General features: G+C 60.1%; 2 protein-coding genes across 3 annotated transcripts; both read left to right on the forward strand.

Annotated features, from left to right (window-relative positions):
- The first annotated feature begins 1,101 nt into the window (after positions 1 to 1,101).
- Positions 1,102 to 6,714, forward strand: RPL13 (ribosomal protein L13). Its single transcript, XM_064671115.1, has 6 exons — positions 1,102 to 1,194; positions 1,365 to 1,477; positions 2,403 to 2,544; positions 3,973 to 4,146; positions 5,629 to 5,685; positions 6,515 to 6,714. The coding sequence occupies exons 2-6, from the start codon at positions 1,374 to 1,376 to the stop codon at positions 6,671 to 6,673; spliced, it is 636 nt and encodes a 211-aa protein (XP_064527185.1). The 5' UTR covers positions 1,102 to 1,194; positions 1,365 to 1,373; the 3' UTR covers positions 6,674 to 6,714.
- Positions 6,715 to 8,448: 1,734 nt separating this feature from the next.
- On the forward strand, positions 8,449 to 16,797 carry CPNE7 (copine 7). 2 transcript variants are annotated; one of them, XM_064671085.1, is made up of 16 exons: positions 8,449 to 8,570; positions 9,323 to 9,765; positions 12,202 to 12,384; positions 12,454 to 12,528; positions 13,117 to 13,191; positions 13,268 to 13,351; positions 13,436 to 13,525; positions 13,699 to 13,797; positions 14,427 to 14,513; positions 14,615 to 14,674; positions 14,770 to 14,903; positions 15,027 to 15,081; positions 15,222 to 15,273; positions 15,343 to 15,476; positions 15,589 to 15,825; positions 16,203 to 16,797. In XM_064671085.1, exons 2-16 carry the CDS (start codon positions 9,541 to 9,543, stop codon positions 16,332 to 16,334), a joined length of 1,722 nt encoding a protein of 573 aa, XP_064527155.1. In that variant the 5' UTR covers positions 8,449 to 8,570; positions 9,323 to 9,540; the 3' UTR covers positions 16,335 to 16,797. The 2 variants fall into 2 exon arrangements, with proteins under 2 accessions (XP_064527155.1, XP_064527154.1); XM_064671084.1 differs by having other exon boundaries at positions 15,222 to 15,476.
- The last annotated feature ends 335 nt before the right edge of the window (positions 16,798 to 17,132 follow it).

Genomic DNA, 17,132 nt, shown 5'->3' on the forward strand with positions numbered 1-17,132 from the left:
AAGCAGGTGTGTACATGTGTTGGGAATCCTCAGGAAAAGCTGCTCCATCCTTGTGGCTCTTGCAAAACAGGCCCTGCTGACAGGGCTGTCTGGTGTTCATCAGGGAAAGCATTAAAGTGATTGTTGCTGCCTGGAGTGCCCTGGCTGGCTTAATATTTTGGGAAGGATTATTGTCTGGAGTTATTCCGTGGGGGCTGTCTGTGACCTTGAAGACCCCAGCCCAAGCCTGGGCTCTGACAGCTCCCAGCCTTTGGGCCTTTGTCACAGTCCCAGGCTCCCGTTCCTGGGTCAGGCTGGAGCTGGAGCCTCCTGCTTCCCCGATGGTGTGGGGAGGATGTTCTCCCTGCCATCCTCTCCCTGCCAGCCTCCCCGACCCATTCCCTGGGGTCTCTGAGTGCCTGGAGAGTAATTTCCCTTGATTGCAGGGGTACAACTGGGTTTCTGTATTTGCCGTGCTGCTGCCCGGACTTCTAATTTCCAAACCTATTTGTTTCTTCACAGGCTCGCTCTTTGAATTCTCTTTTCCAGCAGCAGATGAAATCCCAAGTGTTCTTTGATTTTATTTTGTAACTCACAGCCCCTTTGAGTTTGAGTTTGGTCCCATGGAGCAGAGGGTGACAGTGCAAGTGGTGCTGTGGTGGGACACTGGGGGACAGCACAGGGCCCTCCGTGGCCCCTGTGGTGCTACCAGCACTGCCGTGCCAGTGCTGCCAGGGCACTGCCCTGCATCCCACCACTGCAGCACCGGGAGTGCCAAGATGGATGGAAGTCCCCGACCCCTCTCCTGCCACGTAGGAGATGATGGGGGACAGTGGCAGAGCCCTCTGGGGTGGATGTTGGAGCAGGGGTTGGATGGAGAGGGGAACAGGGACCCCCCCACTCCTTTATGGGGACTTGGAGAATCCCATCGGGCATGTGTCTGGCTAGGCTTGTGCGAGAGCATCGAGCAGTGCTGGAGCTGCTGCTCCCAGCTTGGCCGCGGGCCCGTAGCCCCGTTCGCCCCTCGCCAGTCCCCGCCGGTCGCGGACCCTTTAAGCCGCCGCCATCTTTACTTCGGGCTGGTGAAGCCACCGCCCCTCATTGGCCTGTCCTTTCCCGGGCCGCTCGCGCGCGCTCCCCATTGGCCGCCGCCGCGGCCCTTCCGGCGGCACCGCCCCGGCGCGTCCTTTCCGGTGGCCGTTCGCGAGGCGGAAGGTGAGTGAAGGCCCGGGGCTCCATCCGCCGCCATCCGCCCGCCCGGCGCCGCGGGGGAGCCCCCGGGGGCGCACAGGGGGCCGCGCTGGGTCGGGGGCCACGGGCCCGGGGTGTCCCGGGGGCCAGGCGGAGCCCCGGCAGGGCCGCACTAACCGTGCCCGTGTCCGCAGGCCGCAGCCATGGCGCCCAGCCGCAATGGGATGATCCTGAAGCCCCACTTCCACAAGGACTGGCAGCGCAGAGTGGCCACCTGGTTCAACCAGCCCGCCCGCAAGATCCGCAGGTGAGGCCGAAGGGCCCATGAGGGGGTTCCTGGAGTGTGCGGGGGCTGCTGAGGAGGCCAAAGCGCCGTGGGTTTGTCTTCGGCCCTTCTGCGGCCGCGCTCGTTGAAGTCCCGGCTGCTCGCTCGGGGTCTATGCTCAAAGCCGGCCCTTCCCAGCCGCAGCCAAGTGATGAGACGTCTCCGGAATCGCTGCACCACGGTGATGACTCCTTCTACCCTGGGTCTCTGATGGCAGCGGCGGTTCCGGAGCAGCACCAGCCACCGGCGTGGCCCCGCTGTTGGTTCCGGGGGGATCCCAGGGCAGCAGTGGCACATCTGGCAGAGATGCCGTGTTCCTGGTGACTGTCCCATTGATGTGGCCCAGAAGACCAATTGCACCTGCCTTGTGTGCCAGTGTGGCCACAGGGCCAGGGCAGTGCCTGTCCACCTGTGCTGGGCACTGGTGAGGCCACACCTGGAATTCTGGGATCAGTTTTGGGCCTCTCACCCCAACACAGACACTGAGGGGCTGGAGCAGTAGGACTGGCTGAGGGAGCTGGAGAGGCTCAGTCTGGAGAAAAGGAGGCTCAGGGGGACCTTTTTGCTCTCTCCAACTCCCTGACAGGAAGGTGGAGCCAAGTGGGGGTCAGGCTCTGCTCCCGAGGAACAAGGGACAGGATGAGGGGAAAAGGCCTCAAGCTCTACGAGGGGAGGTTCAGGTTGGACATCAGGAGGAATTTCTTCATGGAAAGGGTGATCAGGTGTTGGAAGGGGCTGCCCAGGGAGATGGTGGAGTCCCCATCCCTGGAGGTGTCTAAGGAAGGCCAGGATGTAGCACTCAGTGCTCTGGGCTGGGTGACAAGGTGGAGATCAGTCACGGGTTGAACTCAGTGATCTTGAAGGTCTTTTCTAGCCTGATCAATCCTGTGATCCCATGACATTCCAGGAGGAAGGCTCGCCAAGCCAAGGCTCGCCGCATCGCCCCCCGGCCCGTGGCTGGGCCCATCCGGCCCATCGTGCGATGCCCAACAATCAGATACCACAAAAAAGTTCGTGCTGGCAGAGGCTTCAGCCTGGAGGAGCTTAAAGTGAGTACAGAGCATTGATCTAAATAAATGAACTCCCAGTCTGAGCTTGGCTGCTGCTCCTGTCCTGCACAAGGTGACATGCCCAGATATGGTACCTGGCTGGTGCTGGCTCGTCCTGGGGAGACTGTGGTGCTTCTGGTTCTGGGAGCAAGGAAACACCATTCAAAGGTGTTTAAAAGGTAAATGTCTGGTTGTCTGGTCAGACTCACTTAAAACTCCATTAAAATCAAGCTGAAAAAAGAGAAGTTTAGGTTGGATATACGGAAGAAATTCTTCCCTGTGAGGGTGGGGAGGCCCTGGCACAGGTTGCCCAGAGAAGCTGTGGCTGCCCCATCCCTGCAAGTGTCCAAGGCCAGGTTGGATGGGGCTTGGAGGAACCTGGTCTAGTGGAACGTGTCCCTGCCCATGGCAGGGAGGTGCATTCAGATGATCCTTAAGGTCCTTTCCAACACAAACCATGCTGGGATTCTATGAAAATTGAATTCTGGAAGAGCCTTGAGTCTCCTAAACTTTCTTAGGGAGGGAGAAGGTTATGGTCTTCATTAAATTACTTTGTTTCTTTATGAAATAACTGTTCTGCTAATCCTAAATATTTTGGCCAACTGTTCTTGTTGCAGATCAAGTAAACTGAGCTCAGCTGACTTGTAAGAGTAGCAGGGGATGTTGTACCAGGAGGAAGGACTGTTTAGTGCAGCCTCCAGGAGTAGCTGGGGCTGTTCTTGTTCAATATTTAGTTTAGAAACACTGAAACTCTCTGAGAAGTATTCCCTGCCCTCCATTCCTTCAGGAAATTGTCCCTGGGACCAGCCCAGGTGTGCTGAGCTGTTAAAGGGTGTCTGCAGGGACCCCCCACAGCATATCTGTGCAGTTGGCAGGAGTCACATCAGTTCTTGCTGGCAGCTACCAGCTGCCTCTGCGGCTGGTTCACTGTCTAATTAAAACATTTATAACTGAAATTGGTGCACTGAGGCAGGAAAATTGTTCTTCTGGGTGCCAAATGCTTCATTACTTACTTTTCTTTAATTTTTGGGTAATGGTGGAACACAAAGCGGGACACAGCTGTTTGTCTTCAAACAGAAAATGAGTTTCTTGTTTAAGATGGTTAAAACAAATAGTTATTTAATGGAGCTCACGGTATTCAGTGAGCCAGAGTTATCCATATCCTGACTTCATAAATGCTTATCTGTATGTATCTGAGTTTAAATGTTGCTCTTTGCTCTCCTGAGAAAAATCCACCTGCAAAAACTGAAGTCTGGGGAACATTTTAAGCATTAAGATACACCAGGACACCCTTTGGTGGTGAAGTGAGTGGTCCTTTAGCCATGCCAAGCCTTCTCCAGGCCCTGTGTCCCGTGCTGGCTCTGCTTGGAGCCCTGCCTGGCTGTTGGGAGCTGTGGCATGCTGACACCACTCCCTCTCTCCCCTCAGCTCGCTGGCATCAACAAGAAGTTTGCGCGGACGATCGGGATCTCCGTGGATCCCCGGCGGCGGAACAAGTCCACTGAGTCCTTGCAGGCCAATGTGCAGAGGCTGAAGGAGTACCACTCCAAGCTCATCCTCTTCCCGAGGAAGCCAGCCATGCCCAAGAAGGGAGACAGCTCTGTGAGTATCTGGCTGCTGGAATCGTGTCACAGGGGCTGTTTGCGGCCCCGCTTTGGGAGGTTTAGTGTCATCCCATCCCTCTATCCCGGTGTGCAGAGCTCCTGAACCTGTTCCATGATGTGACCCCAAGGGGAGCAGCCCTGCCCTTGGATGCAGCGTGGGTCTGAGCCCAGCGTAAGGCCTGGCCTGGCAGGGTTGAGTGTAACAGGGCTCTCTGGGTCACAGTAATACTGGGTCAGGCATTTGGCTGAGGGGCTGCAGCCCTGGTTTGGGGCAGATTCCCGGAGCTTTGGTCCTTGCCCAGCCAGTTGAGTTTTAGTTTATGGAGCTAAATTGTCAAGAGTAGCTGAAAATTCCACCTGAAAATTCTGTCCAGCCGTATGGAAGGGTGAAGGACAGGCTCTGTGAGTGGCTCCGTGCCAGGCAGGCTCCAGAAGGCAGTTGCTGTTGACATTCAAAAATGCTTTCCATTAGAAGCTCTCCAAGATCAGAGCAGAGCTGTGTTCCTTGGCTCTGCTGGCAGTGGATTCACGCTTCCCGCGGGGCTGAGCGAGCCACAGAACACAGCGGTGTGCTCAGGCTGTCCTCAGATCTTCTGGAGAGCCTGGCAGCTCCAAGCTGCTTAATTGTAGTGGATCCCTCCCTTTTCAGAGCAGGGAGGAAGGGCTTTGATCTGAAATACTGCTTCAGATTTGCTTGCTGGAAATTAAGTACATAAAATAATTTTCAGTCATTTTTGTCTGATGACACACTTTTACAAGAAGGTGAAATCAGCCTTAGAAGGAGTTGCTGAGGAGTGTGTTGGGTATAAATGAGCTGTGGGGACTCTGCCTGGAGAAAAGGAGGCTCGGGGGGGTCCTTCTCGCTCTCCCTATAACTCCCTGACAGGAGGGTGGAGCCAGGTGGGAGTCTGGCTCTGCTCCCGGGGAACAAGGGGCCAGATGAGAGGAAATGGCCTCAAGCTGTGCCAGGGGAGGTTCAGGTTGGACATCAGGAGGAATTTCTTCTGGAAAGGGTGGTCAGGCATTGGAAGGGTCTGCCCAGGGAGGTGGTGGAGTCCCCATCCCTGGAGGTGTCCAAGGAACTGGATGTGACACTCAGTGCTCTGGGCTGAGCGACAAAGTGAGGATCAGTCATGGGTTGGACTGGATGGTCTTGGAGGTCTTCTCCAACCTTAACGATTCTGTGATTCTGTGTCACACTGAAAATGACACAGTTGGTGTCAAAGCTTTTCCAGCTGGCAGAGCTGAGAGGCCGCTGCTCCTCCGGCCGGATCCAAGCACAACGTGGGCTGTTGATGCAGCTCATCTGTGCCAAATGAAGTGCTGGATTCATTACCATTTGGTGCTAAATCTTCCATCAGGATCGTTAGCACCATGTTTAAGCTGGGTACCTGTGTACAGACTGTGCTTTTAACTGAGATTTTAACCTGAGAAAGTTTAAATTCTGATTTTTTAACATTCCTGTCTTCTCCTTGTGCAGCCAGAGGAACTCAAATTGGCCACTCAGCTCACAGGACCCGTTATGCCCATCAAGAATGTAAGTGTAATTAAATCGTATTCTCTCTGTGACATAAATGTGATTGAACTCTGTGGAGAGGGTTCTCTCCTTGCTGTTGCACTGTGTCTGTGGACACTGTCCCTCCTGGATCAAAAAAAAAACAGGAATAAACCTTCGAGAGAACTCATACCTGTGAAATTGGGGGCACTTTGGATTGCAGCTGGGGTGGGGGTGCCCAGGCAGGTTCTGTGGTCAGCATTTGTCCCTAAATCATCACTGCTTCCCAGAGCTGCTGTCAGTAATGCCACAAACCTCTACTTGCTCCCTAGAACTCCCTGACAGGAGGGTGGAGCTGGGTAGCGGTCAGGCTCTGCTTCCAGGGAACAAGTCACAGGATGAGAGGAAACAACCTCAAGTTGTGCCAGGGGAGGTTCAGGTTTAATATTGGGAAAATTTCTTCATGGAAAAGGTATAAAGCATTGGAACTGACTACTGGGGGCAGTGGTGGAGTACCTATCCCTGGAAGCGTTCAATAAACATGTGGATGTTGCACTTGAGGACGTGATTAGTGGTGAACATGCTTCTGGTGCCAAGCTGACAGTTGGACTCGATGCTCTTAAAGTCTTTTCCAACCTGAACAATCCTGTGATTCTGTGAACCTGACTCACGTTTCCTGTGGTGCTTTGTTTCCATCCCTGCTCAGTTGTGCTCGGTGCGGGTGTGGCTGTGCTGCTGTTCCCGGTGGAGCAGCCGAGGGCAGGGCCTGTAGGTGGCATGAGTGCTCTGTTCCTCGCTGAGATCACTGTGCAAAGCCTCAGCTCCTTCCCCGAGGTGCAGCCTGACTGTCTGGCACTCCCTGTTTCCCCAGGTGTTCAAGCGGGAGAAGGCCCGCGTCATCTCAGAAGACGAGAAGAACTTCAAGGCCTTCGCCAGCCTGCGCATGGCCCGGGCCAACGCCCGCCTCTTCGGCATCCGCGCCAAGCGCGCCAAGGAAGCAGCGGAGCAGGATGTGGAGAAGAAGAAATGAACTGTTCTCCCCAGAACTGTCAATAAAAAGCCGTAGACAGACGGGTGTGCTGTGTTTTTGGGGCACATGTACCAAGTGGAGTTGTGCCGGTGTCGGTGCGGGGATGTGTTCAAGCGTGGGAAACCTCATTTGCTGTGCTTGGAGTCTCCAAAGTTCTCCAAAAGCTTGTGAAATGCCTGCCTTGTGCCCACTCCTCTGCCTTATGTCAGGGCTGCAGTCTGGGCTCCCTCCTGCTCTGACTTCAGAGGGCTTTGGGGGTTACCCCCTCTGTGCCAAGCTTTGTCTACTCCCCCTTCCATGCCAGTATTCCAGGTTTAATGATTTCCACGCCTCCGTATGTGGCAGAGCTCTAGAAGGTGGGGTGTCATGGTGGGTGTCACCTTTGGGTGCTGGGCAGTGCTGCCCACATGGGAGGGGACTTCCCTGCTTTTTAAGGGGCACAAGGGGAGTAAGATGTTTTGCAGCCTCTTAAGCTGGGCTTCTATGGAGCAGAATCCCAGGGCTGGACTGTGCTGCCCTGCCTGGCCCTCAGCTCAGCTCCAGCTGTTCTGAGGACCCTTCACCCATTTCTTCATGGCTTAAAGGCCATTCCATGGTAGATGTGGCACTTGGAGACACGGTTTGTCGTGACCTCAGCAGTGCTGGGGAGCAGGTGGGACTCTGATCTTGGAGGCTTTTTCAACACAAGCGGTTCTGTGATCCCTCAGTCAAGTGGCATCACAGAGAAGCCCCGGAGAAGGGTTGAGTGGCTCTGGCCCACCCTTGTTGCTGTTGGGGGTCCCAGATTCTGCCTGTCCCAGTGTGGGGGGCTGATGGGTCACCGGGACGTGTCAGTGGGATTGGAACTGCTCTGGGAGCGCTCGCATCTGGGGCCATTGTGCAGCCATAGCAGGTTGGAGAGAGAATATGGATGGGATGGGATGAGATGAGATGGGATGGGATGGGATGGGATGGGATGGGATGGGATGGGATGGGATGGGATGGGATGGAGCGGGATGGAGCCCTGGCACACGTGGATGGCCCCTGGGCTGCTCAAACACAGTCAAGAGGTGCCTGGTGTGGTGCTGCCTGTGCCGTGCCAGCTGTTGCCCGTCCCTCCAGCCCCTCTGCCTGGACCTCATGTCCCACTGTGTGTCTGGTGCCTCCTGCCCCCCTGGGCCATGCCAGGGGCTGGGGGGGAAGTGGGAGAGAGTGGCCTATTTCTGCCAGGCAGACTGGGGATTAGCTCCTGAAGTCCCGGCCCTGCAGTGCCCTGCTGCTCATTAGCCCTATCTGCATTTTAATCCCTCCAAATTTGGGCTAATTACATCATCTTTCGTAAAGCTGAGCTGACAGTGCCGCAGCACTGGGGGGACAGGGGTGGGTGGGGGTCCCAGGCTGGGAATGGGGCAGGTGGGACTCCATGTGCATCGAATGTGGGTCTGGGTGCTCCAGCATGTGGGGAGGGCACCTGGTGGGTTTGGGGCACCCCACCCTTGTGCTTGGGGTCTTGGCTTAGAGTGTAGAGGGCTGGGACCAGGATGGCCTTGGGTACCCTACAGGGAGCAGCTGGGGAGGGCAAGGGGCTGTGTGCCATAGGGGTCTCACCTGGAGCAGGTGAGCATGGTCAGCAATGCCGAGGACCCTGGGGACCCCACTCAGCGCCAGTGCCCATGGGTGGGCTCCGCTCTGGTGCTGGCAGCGAGGCAGTTAACAGAGCTTGTCATCCATCTCCCTCTTAGGGCTCCGCTCCCAAACTGCAGCTTGAGTCAGTTGTGTGGAGGTGGCAACGGCAGCAGCTCCGACTGGCACACCGGCACGGCTGGCACACCGGCACGGCTGGCACACCGGCTCCCCTTGGCACACTGACCCCAGCCCTTGCCCAGCCGCCTGCAGAGCCCAGGCCACCAGCACCCAGGTGAGGGGAACGATGGGCAGGGTGGGACCTGGTGCCCCCTCCACTGGGCAATGGATTCCAAGGAGTGCCTGAGATCCTGGGAGGGGGATGATGCCCCCCGGAGCTGGGGGCACCAGAGCCAAGTGCCAGGGAGGGCCTGGGCAATGCATGACTGCACCAGGAAACTTTGGCTGGGCTAGGCATGTGGGGGCAGAGGTGGGCAAGGGGCTGCTCTGCACCTGCCCCTGCCCCAGCCAACCACCCCTGAGGCTGCAGGTGGGGGACAAGCCTGGGCTGGGACTGGCAGAGCCCCTCTATGCCCGTCATGCAGCATCACCTGGTGGGTGTCACCAGCCTCAGAGGGATCCATCACCTGGCGACAGGGACACTGAGCTGGTGTCCCCACTGCCCTCCCAGAGAGCCCTGTCCAGGCTGGGGGTTGCTGCCTGAAAGGACAGGGGCGTGTTTCTGCTCCCCAGCTCCACTCAAGGCACCCCAAAGTGGGTACCCAGGGCTGCCTGCACAACCCCAGTCCTGCACAGCCACCCAGCCCCACTCAGGTCCTACTTCCCCACAGGACACATCCTGTCCCTGGGGTGGGGCTGGGGCAGAGCCGAGAATGGCCCTGCGGGTCCCTTGGTCAGCCCAAGGAGCTGGGGGATGAACCCCCCACAGTAAAGCCCACGGGTCTGGCTGGCACTTGAAGGTACATGGGCAGCATCATGAGAGTGCCCCAGGTCCTGCTCACCCCACTGTGCTTTGATGCCCTGTAGAGTCCCACGGAGCCATCCTGACTGGACCCAGCCATCCTGACTGGACCCAGCCACCCTGCCCCGGAGGAGGTTGCGGGGTCCCTCCAACCCCCGGAGCACCCCACCCCTGTGCTGCCCCCAGGAACCTCCCTGACACCGCGGGGCACCGAGCCCCGGGCATGACGATCACCTGCCCGGCCCCCTGACGGCACCGAAGGCAGCGGCCGCCCTCGGCCCTGATGCCATTCGCCCACGGGGCTGCGTGCCCCCCGGCCCGGCCGGCCGCCCCCCGCGCCCCAGCTGGCATGGGTGCCGTGCCCGAGCTGTGTCCGCAGGCCCCGCTGGCCGTGCTCTCCAAGGTGGAGCTGCGGGTCAGCTGTAAACACCTCCTGGACCGAGACACCCTCAACAAGTCAGACCCCTGCGTCCTGCTCCTGATGCAGTCCCAGGGCCAGTGGATGGAGGTAGGAGCATGGGGGGCACTGCCAGCACCCCCCACAGTGGGTAGGGCAGGCACCGGGGAAATGATGGGGCTGGGCACGGGGTGAAGGGTGCACGTGGGTGGGTACTGGACACAGGGTGATGGGCACGGGGGGCTGCAGAGTGGGGTGCAGGAGATGGTGGGGAGCGGAGTACAGAGTGCAGAGCAGTGCTGGAGATAATGGAGAATTGGGTACAGGGTGCAGACCAGAGTGGAGGGTCCATAGCAGAGTACAGGAGATAGTGAAGAACGGGGCACAGGGTGCACGGCAGGGTGCAGAATGGGGTGCAGGGTTCAGAGCAGGGTGCTGGGTGTAGAATGCAGAGTAGGGAGCAGAATAAGGTGCAGAGCAGGGTACAGGGTTCAGAGTGAGGTGCAGGAGATAATGCAGGATGGGGTGCAGGGTTCAGAATTGGGTGTAGGGTGCAGAACAGGGTGCTGGGTGCAGAATGGGGTGCAGGGTTCAGACCAGAGTGCAGAACGGGGTGCAAGGTGCAGAGCAGGGTGCAGGGTTCAGACCAGGGTGCAGAACCAGGTGCAGGGTTCAGACCAGGGTGCAGAACCGGGTGCAGGGTGCACACAGGCTGCTGGATGCACAGTGCAGAGCTCAGTGAGGGGTACAAGGTGTGGGGCACAGAGCAGGACACAGGGTGCCCAAGTGCAGGGCACAGAGTATGAGGCTCACAGGACAGGGCACTGTGGGGCACCCAGGAGCCCATGGGGTCAGTGCTGACACTAGATCAGATCCAGCCCCCTAGGGCTGTGGCAGGGCTGGGGAGAGGGCTGGGGTGGGGTGCCTACGGTGGCTCCAGCGCAGCTCCACTGCCCTGGGACAGGAGCAAAGGACACCACAGCCATCCCTGGGGTGGCTCAGGGCTGGTGGGCTGGTGTCATCCTGTGTGGGGCGGGCAGCTCAGAGGGAGTCAGAGCTGGCACCGCAGCTGTGAGCTCTGCTGTGGGGGTCCCTGGTCATCCCATGAGCCATGGCTGGTGTTGAGGCTGGCACTGGGGTTGGCAGACACTGGGATGGCGCTGGGGCTGGCACAGCTTCTCCCCTCTCTCCCCATGCCGAGCTCTGGCTGGCGCCTGCAGCTCTGCTCTAATCGCGGCCGCTCTGCCGGAGGATTTAGCACTAAATCCCTCGGCGTGTCATCGACTCCGCTCGAGCCAGCGAGGGGCCGGGGCGGCACAGTGGCCCCGTGCCAGCTGCCGTGTGTATGCGGTGCCAGACCCTTGTACCCTCCCGTGCCACACTCCGTGTGCTGTGCCATGCTATGCCACGCGATGCTGTGCTGTGCCATACACCAGCCAGCACCAAGAGGCAAGAGGGTCCCTCCTGGGCCACCTTTTGTAGTGACTCCATGCCCTGTTCCCTCCCTGTCCCTGCCAGCCCGTGTCCCCCGGCCGAGGTGTGGCTGACTCTGGCTCTGGCACTGAGCGCTGAGACAGCCCCGGACTCTCTGGCAGCGGCTGGTGCTGGAGGGTTCAGGGTGCCTGAAACCCATCTCCCCAGGGTGAGGGTGTGGCAGTGCCCACACAGGAGGGACATGGGTGGCCCTGGCAGTGTGACAGTGGTGCAGGCTCAGCAGATGTTGACAGATTGGAGAGGTGGTGGGCAGGGGCCAGGGGCTGGCAGGGGTGTCTAGGATGTGTCCCATTGAGTCAACACTGACAGGGATGGGTGTGGGGGAGGTTCTGGAACTGCTCAGCACCTGCTGCCAAGCACAGATGGGACATGCTGAGCATCCACCAGGGCTGTGGGCTGGTGACCCCCAGCCATGGCCACCCCAGGGTGGGGACACAGAGGCTCATCCTGGCACCAGCACTCTGCTTCTGTTCCAGTGGAGCCGTGGCAAAGTGTAGTCAGAGCTTGGATGACCATGGGGATCCTGGGGAGAGGAGAGATCACAGGACCTGGGGCTGGGAGGGCTGGAACCTGTGAGGGCCCATGGGGCTCCTCCAAATGCCATTCACCTGGGTGTGGGGAAATGCCTAGGCATGGCTGGTCTTTCCTGGCACACCCCATCCCTTCATCCCCCATCCTTGTATTCCCATCCTTGTTTTCCCTGTCCCTGCATTCTCATCCCACCATCCTTCATCCCTGCACCTCCCATCCCTCCCCATCCCTAATTTTTTATCCCCCGTCTGAGCACCCCCCATCCCTGTATCCCACATCCTTTCATCCCTCACCCCTGTATCCACCATCCCAGCATCCCCCTCCCTTCATCCTCCACTCCAGCAGCCCCCATTCCTCATCTCCCATCCCTACCTTCCTACAGGCTCCCCTCCTAATGGGAGCCCCATTCCCCCTGGGCTCCCACATCCCTATTCCCAGCTGGATGTGAGCTCTGGCACCTCAAGGCCCGGGCAACTCCAGCTATGCCCATCCCAGCCCCAGCCCAGCACCATTCCTGTGCAGGTGGATCGCAGCGAGGTGATCAAGAGCAACCTGAACCCCGTGTTCGCCAAGATCTTCACGGTCGATTACTACTTCGAGGAGGTGCAGAAGCTGCGGTTCGAGGTGTACGACAGCCATGGCCACGCCGGCGTGGGCGCGCACGACGATGACTTCCTGGGGGGCATGGAGTGCACCGTGGGGCAGGTGAGCCCGGGGACCCCCACCCGGGGACCCCCTCCATGGTGTCCCCTCCCCAACCCCGGGCTCTCGCAGATCGTGGCACAGAAACGGGTGACGAAGCCGCTGTTCCTCAAGTACGGAAAGTTCGCAGGCAAGTCCACGATCACGGTGAGTACCAAGCCTGGGTTGGGGGTGGCACCGGGGGGGGAAAATGGTGTGGCACTGAGCAGGGGCACTGGAGAAATACCAGGCTGGGACCCTGGGGTGGCACCAAGCTGGGACTCTGGGGTGGCACCAAGCTGGGGCATTGGAGTAGCACTGGGATGGGGTGCACAGCTGACAAGGGACTGGGACCCTGAGGTGACACCAACCTGGGACCCTAGGGTGACACCGGACAGGACACATGGGTGGCACTGGACTGGGATGCTGGGAAGGCATCAAGCTGGGACATCTGGGCTGGATCAGTGGGCTGTCACTGGGCTGTGGGTGCCATTGAGCTGGGGCATAAGGAGGGTCTTCAGTGCCCCTCCTCCTGTCTGATATGCCATCCAGCCCTGCAACCCCTCGGACTCTTGGGAATGAGGAGGGCTCAGAGTCCCTGTTGGTGTCTGCTGGCCACGGGGGGTTCCTGCTGCCCCAAGGAAGGCACGTGGCACCCTGTCTCCTCCCGGGGCACCACAGGGAGGTGGGGGGCAAGGGGGCAGGGGACAAAGCCGTGCCAGATGCTGAGCACCCCGCCGCTGCCTCTCCTCGCAGATCATCTCCGAGGAGATTTCGGGGAACAACGGCTACGTGGAGCTCGCTTTCCGCGCCAAGAAGCTGGACGACAAGGTGAGCCAGGTGCCAGGGGGAACATGGGGCAGGGCAGGCAGGGTAGGCAGTGCTCTGTCCCCTCCTCTTCTTCCAGGACCTCTTCAGCAAGTCGGATCCCTTCCTGGAGATCTACCGCATCGACGACGACCGCAGCGAGCAGCTCGTGTACCGCACTGAGGTGAGGCCCCAGAGGGCCGGTCCCTCAGCTGCCCCACAGCCACCCTGGGGCCTCCTCAGCCCTGCTGAGCTCCCTGTCCCACAGGTGGTGAAGAACAACCTGAGCCCTGTCTGGGAGCCCTTCAAGGTGTCTCTCAACTCACTCTGCAGCTGTGAGGAGAAGAGGAAGCTGAGGGTGAGGAAGGGAGATGGGGACCCCCATCCCTGCCCCGGAGGTACCTGTATCCTGGCTTCCCCGGGGATGTGCTAGGGACTCCCCCGGTGCCAGGGGTGGTGCTGGGGACCCTTCAGTGCTGGAGACAGTGCTGGGGACCCCCTGGTGCTGTGGCTGAGCCATGCCAACTGCAGGGTGTGGTGTGGGACTACGATTCACGGGGCAAACACGACTTCATCGGGGAGTTCTTCACCACCTTTGAGGAGATGCAGAAAGCGATGGGGGAGAACAAGGTGGGACATGGGGACACGGGGATAGCCTGGGGGTCACCCCTGTATGCTGTCAGCAGAGCCCATCCCAGCAGGCACCTCCCAGCAACTCCTCTGGGTTTGGGGTCATTCTCTCCTTGCTGCTGCCCACCTCTTTGGGGAAGGGATGGTGGGTTTGGGGTCTTCTGGGGAATCAGCCATGAATGAGGTGGCTGGAGCCCAGGGGATGGCTGGGAGTGGGGGAAGGCAGCTGCAACCTGGGGCTGTGGGGTTGCAGGGTTATGGGGCTGTGGGGTTATGAGGTTATAGAACTATGGGGCTGTGGGTCATGGCACCATGGGGCTGGAGCATTGTGGGGCTGAGGGGCTGCAGGGAGGCAGGGTTATGGTGCTTCAGGGTTGAGGGATCACTGTGCTGCAGAGACCAGAGACGTGGAGCTGTGAGGTTGTGTTTTTATGGGGCCAAAATGTTCTGGGACTGTGGAGTCATTGTGCTGCAGAGCCGTGGGGGGCTGCAGGGTTATGGGGCTGCAATGTTATGGGGTTGTTGGGTCACCATTATGCAGAGCCATGGGACGGGGGGCCTGAGGGGTGCCAGGGATGGGGGTCCCAGGGCGGGGGCCGCAGGCAGCGCGGGTGCCGCGTGTGCCACAGGTGCAGTGGGACTGCATGAACCCCAAGTACAAGATCAAGAAGCGCAACTACAAGAACTCGGGGGTCGTGGTGCTGTTGGACCTGAAGGTGAGTGCCTGCATTCCATGCCGAGCCGTGCTGAGCCAAGCTATGCCTGGCTCCGTGGGCCAGTGTGGGGCAGGACCAGCTGATGCGAGTCCCTCTGGAAGATCCACAGGGTCTACTCCTTCCTGGACTACATCATGGGCGGCTGCCAGATCCACTTCACGGTGAGCAGAGTCCCCCACCTCGCCCTCACTAGCAGGGACATGCTAGTGGCTTGGCTCGCCCTGGGGGAACCCTCACTGCCCCCCCTCCACCCCAGGTCGCCATCGACTTCACGGCCTCCAACGGGGACCCCCGAAACAGCTGCTCCCTGCACTACATCAACCCCTACCAGCCCAACGAGTACCTCAAGGCGCTGGTTGCTGTGGGTGAGATCTGCCAGGACTATGACAGGTTGGTCGCTCTGGTGGGTTCCCCAGGGCCAGACACCATGGTGATGGCCACCCTGGGGTCAGATGCCCTGGTGATGGCCACCCAGTGATGGCACCAGAGCTCCTCACACCCCTTCCCTTGCAGTGATAAGAAATTCTCAGCTCTGGGCTTTGGTGCCAGGATCCCCCCCAAGTATGAGGTGAGAGGTGGTCGGAGCGCCAGGGTCCTGTGGGACTCCAGGGATGTGCTCATCCCTCCAGACACCCCAGGCCCTGGCACCGGCAGGGCTCAGCAGGTGGGGGGTGGGCACTAGCTGCCCCCTCCCCTCCTGCCCTCCAGGTTTCCCACGACTTCGCCATCAACTTCAACCCTGACAACGATGAGTGTGAGGGTAAGTCCAGCTCTAGCAGGGTCCAGTCCATGGCCAGGGTGTCCCTTCTCACTTCTCACACCCCCGCAGGCATCCAGGGTGTTGTGGAGTCCTATCAGAGCTGCCTGCCGAAAATCCAGCTCTACGGCCCCACCAACGTGGCTCCCATCATCACCAAGGTGGCTCGTGTGGCAGCTGATGAGGAGCGGACCAAGGAAGCGTCGGTGGGTCCCACTGGGGCATCAGGTTGGGCTGAGACCCCCACATGCTCGTGACACTTGTGGGTGCTCCCATGTGGGGCCGGGCAGCTCCCCCAGAGCATCCCTGTCCCCCCAGCAATACTTCATCCTGCTGATCCTGACGGACGGGGTGGTGACAGACATGGCAGACACGCGGGAGGCCATTGTCCGGGCCTCCTACCTGCCCATGTCCATCATCATCGTCGGGGTAGGCAACGCCGACTTCACCGACATGCAGATCCTGGACGGGGACGATGGTGTCCTGCGCTCCCCCAAGGGCGAGCCCGTCCTGCGCGACATCGTCCAGTTCGTGCCCTTCCGCGAGTTCAAGAACGTGAGTGGGACAGGCGGGGGTCCTGCTGGCCCCTCCCAGCTCTTCCCATGCCCTCTGGTTCTCTCCTGCCCCTTCCCGTCCCCTCCGGTCCCTTTTACTCCTCTCCCGTTCCCCTCCCGTTCCTCCCCGTTCCCTCACGTCCCGCCCCCGTCCCCTCCCATCCACTCTCCTCCCCTCCCGTCCCCCTCGTCCCCATCTGTCCCTTCTGTTTCCTTCGGTCCTCCAGGGTCCCTTCCCGTCCCTTCCATCCCCTCCGGTCCCCTCCCGTTCCCACATCCTGGCACAGGGAGCCGGTGCCCACGGGTGCTGCTCCTCTCATCGGGGCGGGCAGGCGTCACAGTGGCCCCGGCTCACCCCGGTGTCCCGGTGTCCCGCAGGCGTCACCCACAGCCCTGGCGAAGTGCGTGCTGGCGGAGGTGCCCAAGCAGGTGGTGGAGTATTACAGCTACAAGGCGTTCCCCCCGCGCTGCCCCCGGCCCCCCACCCCCGACCTCGGCTCCCCGCAGTGAGAGACCCTCACTGCCCCCAATCCAACCTCAGTTTCCCCCAGTGAGGAACTCCCAGCCCCCATTCCAGCTTCAGCTCCCCCAGTTAGATATCCCCAGTGCCCCCAGCCCCAGCACTGGGTCACCTCAGTGAAGGACCCTCGACCCCAGTCTTGGCTACCCCCAGTGAGGATCTCCAGCTCCCCTCGGTGTGGCACAGGGACAGACGGGGTCCCTGTGAGTCCCAGCCCTGCCACAGCCCCCTCAGCTGGGACATGGGGTAGGTCTCGGCCCCCCGGTGCTGGACACCCTCTGCACTGCCCCAGGGTCCCCAGCAGGCCCTGCCCACTTCTGGAGTTTGTGCCCTGTGGCCTGTTCCCACTCCATCCCTACCGTCTCCTTGGTCCTCTTGGTCCCCGCTTCTCTGTCACTGTGATGTTTGGAGGCTGCATGACTCCCCCAATAAAGCAAGACCCCTGTGCCCATCCTCATGCTCTCTGGGTGCCACCCTCCCTGGGGGTTAGCGGGGAGTGGGCAGAGGGACTGGCAGATCCTGGGTGCTGTCTGTGTCCCCTCGTGGTGATACTATGCCACCCTGGCTGGTGACAAGAGCCAAGGGCATCCCGCAGCCCTGCTGCCCCACATTTTGGGTGTCCATAGCTGGCAGTGTGCTGGGAGCACCAGAGCTCTGAGCGCTGGAGCAGCCGCCGCTTTCATGTGCCGGAGTGGGCTCTCCCCTGCTGTGCCACAGCCCCGAATCCAGGGCACAGAGTTGAGAGAGGTGGCAACGGAGCAGGCCCTGCTGCCCTGCACATGGCCACT

Source organism: Pseudopipra pipra, chromosome 14, assembly GCF_036250125.1.
Source record: "Pseudopipra pipra isolate bDixPip1 chromosome 14, bDixPip1.hap1, whole genome shotgun sequence".
Lineage (NCBI taxonomy): Eukaryota > Metazoa > Chordata > Aves > Passeriformes > Pipridae > Pseudopipra > Pseudopipra pipra.

Excerpts from the sequence above, each read along its gene's own strand:
- CPNE7 (XM_064671084.1), top strand. The coding sequence starts at position 9,541 with ATGCCATTCGCCCACGGGGCTGCGTGCCCCCCGGCCCGGCCGGCCGCC. Across the intron at positions 12,529-13,116 it reads CAGGCAAGTCCACGATCACG|ATCATCTCCGAGGAGATTTC; the intron begins GTGAGTACCAAG and ends CTCTCCTCGCAG. Across the intron at positions 13,798-14,426 it reads AAGCGATGGGGGAGAACAAG|GTGCAGTGGGACTGCATGAA; the intron begins GTGGGACATGGG and ends CGTGTGCCACAG.
- RPL13 (XM_064671115.1), top strand. The coding sequence starts at position 1,374 with ATGGCGCCCAGCCGCAATGGGATGATCCTGAAGCCCCACTTCCACAAG. Across the intron at positions 1,478-2,402 it reads CCCGCCCGCAAGATCCGCAG|GAGGAAGGCTCGCCAAGCCA; the intron begins GTGAGGCCGAAG and ends ATGACATTCCAG. Across the intron at positions 2,545-3,972 it reads TCAGCCTGGAGGAGCTTAAA|CTCGCTGGCATCAACAAGAA; the intron begins GTGAGTACAGAG and ends CTCTCCCCTCAG.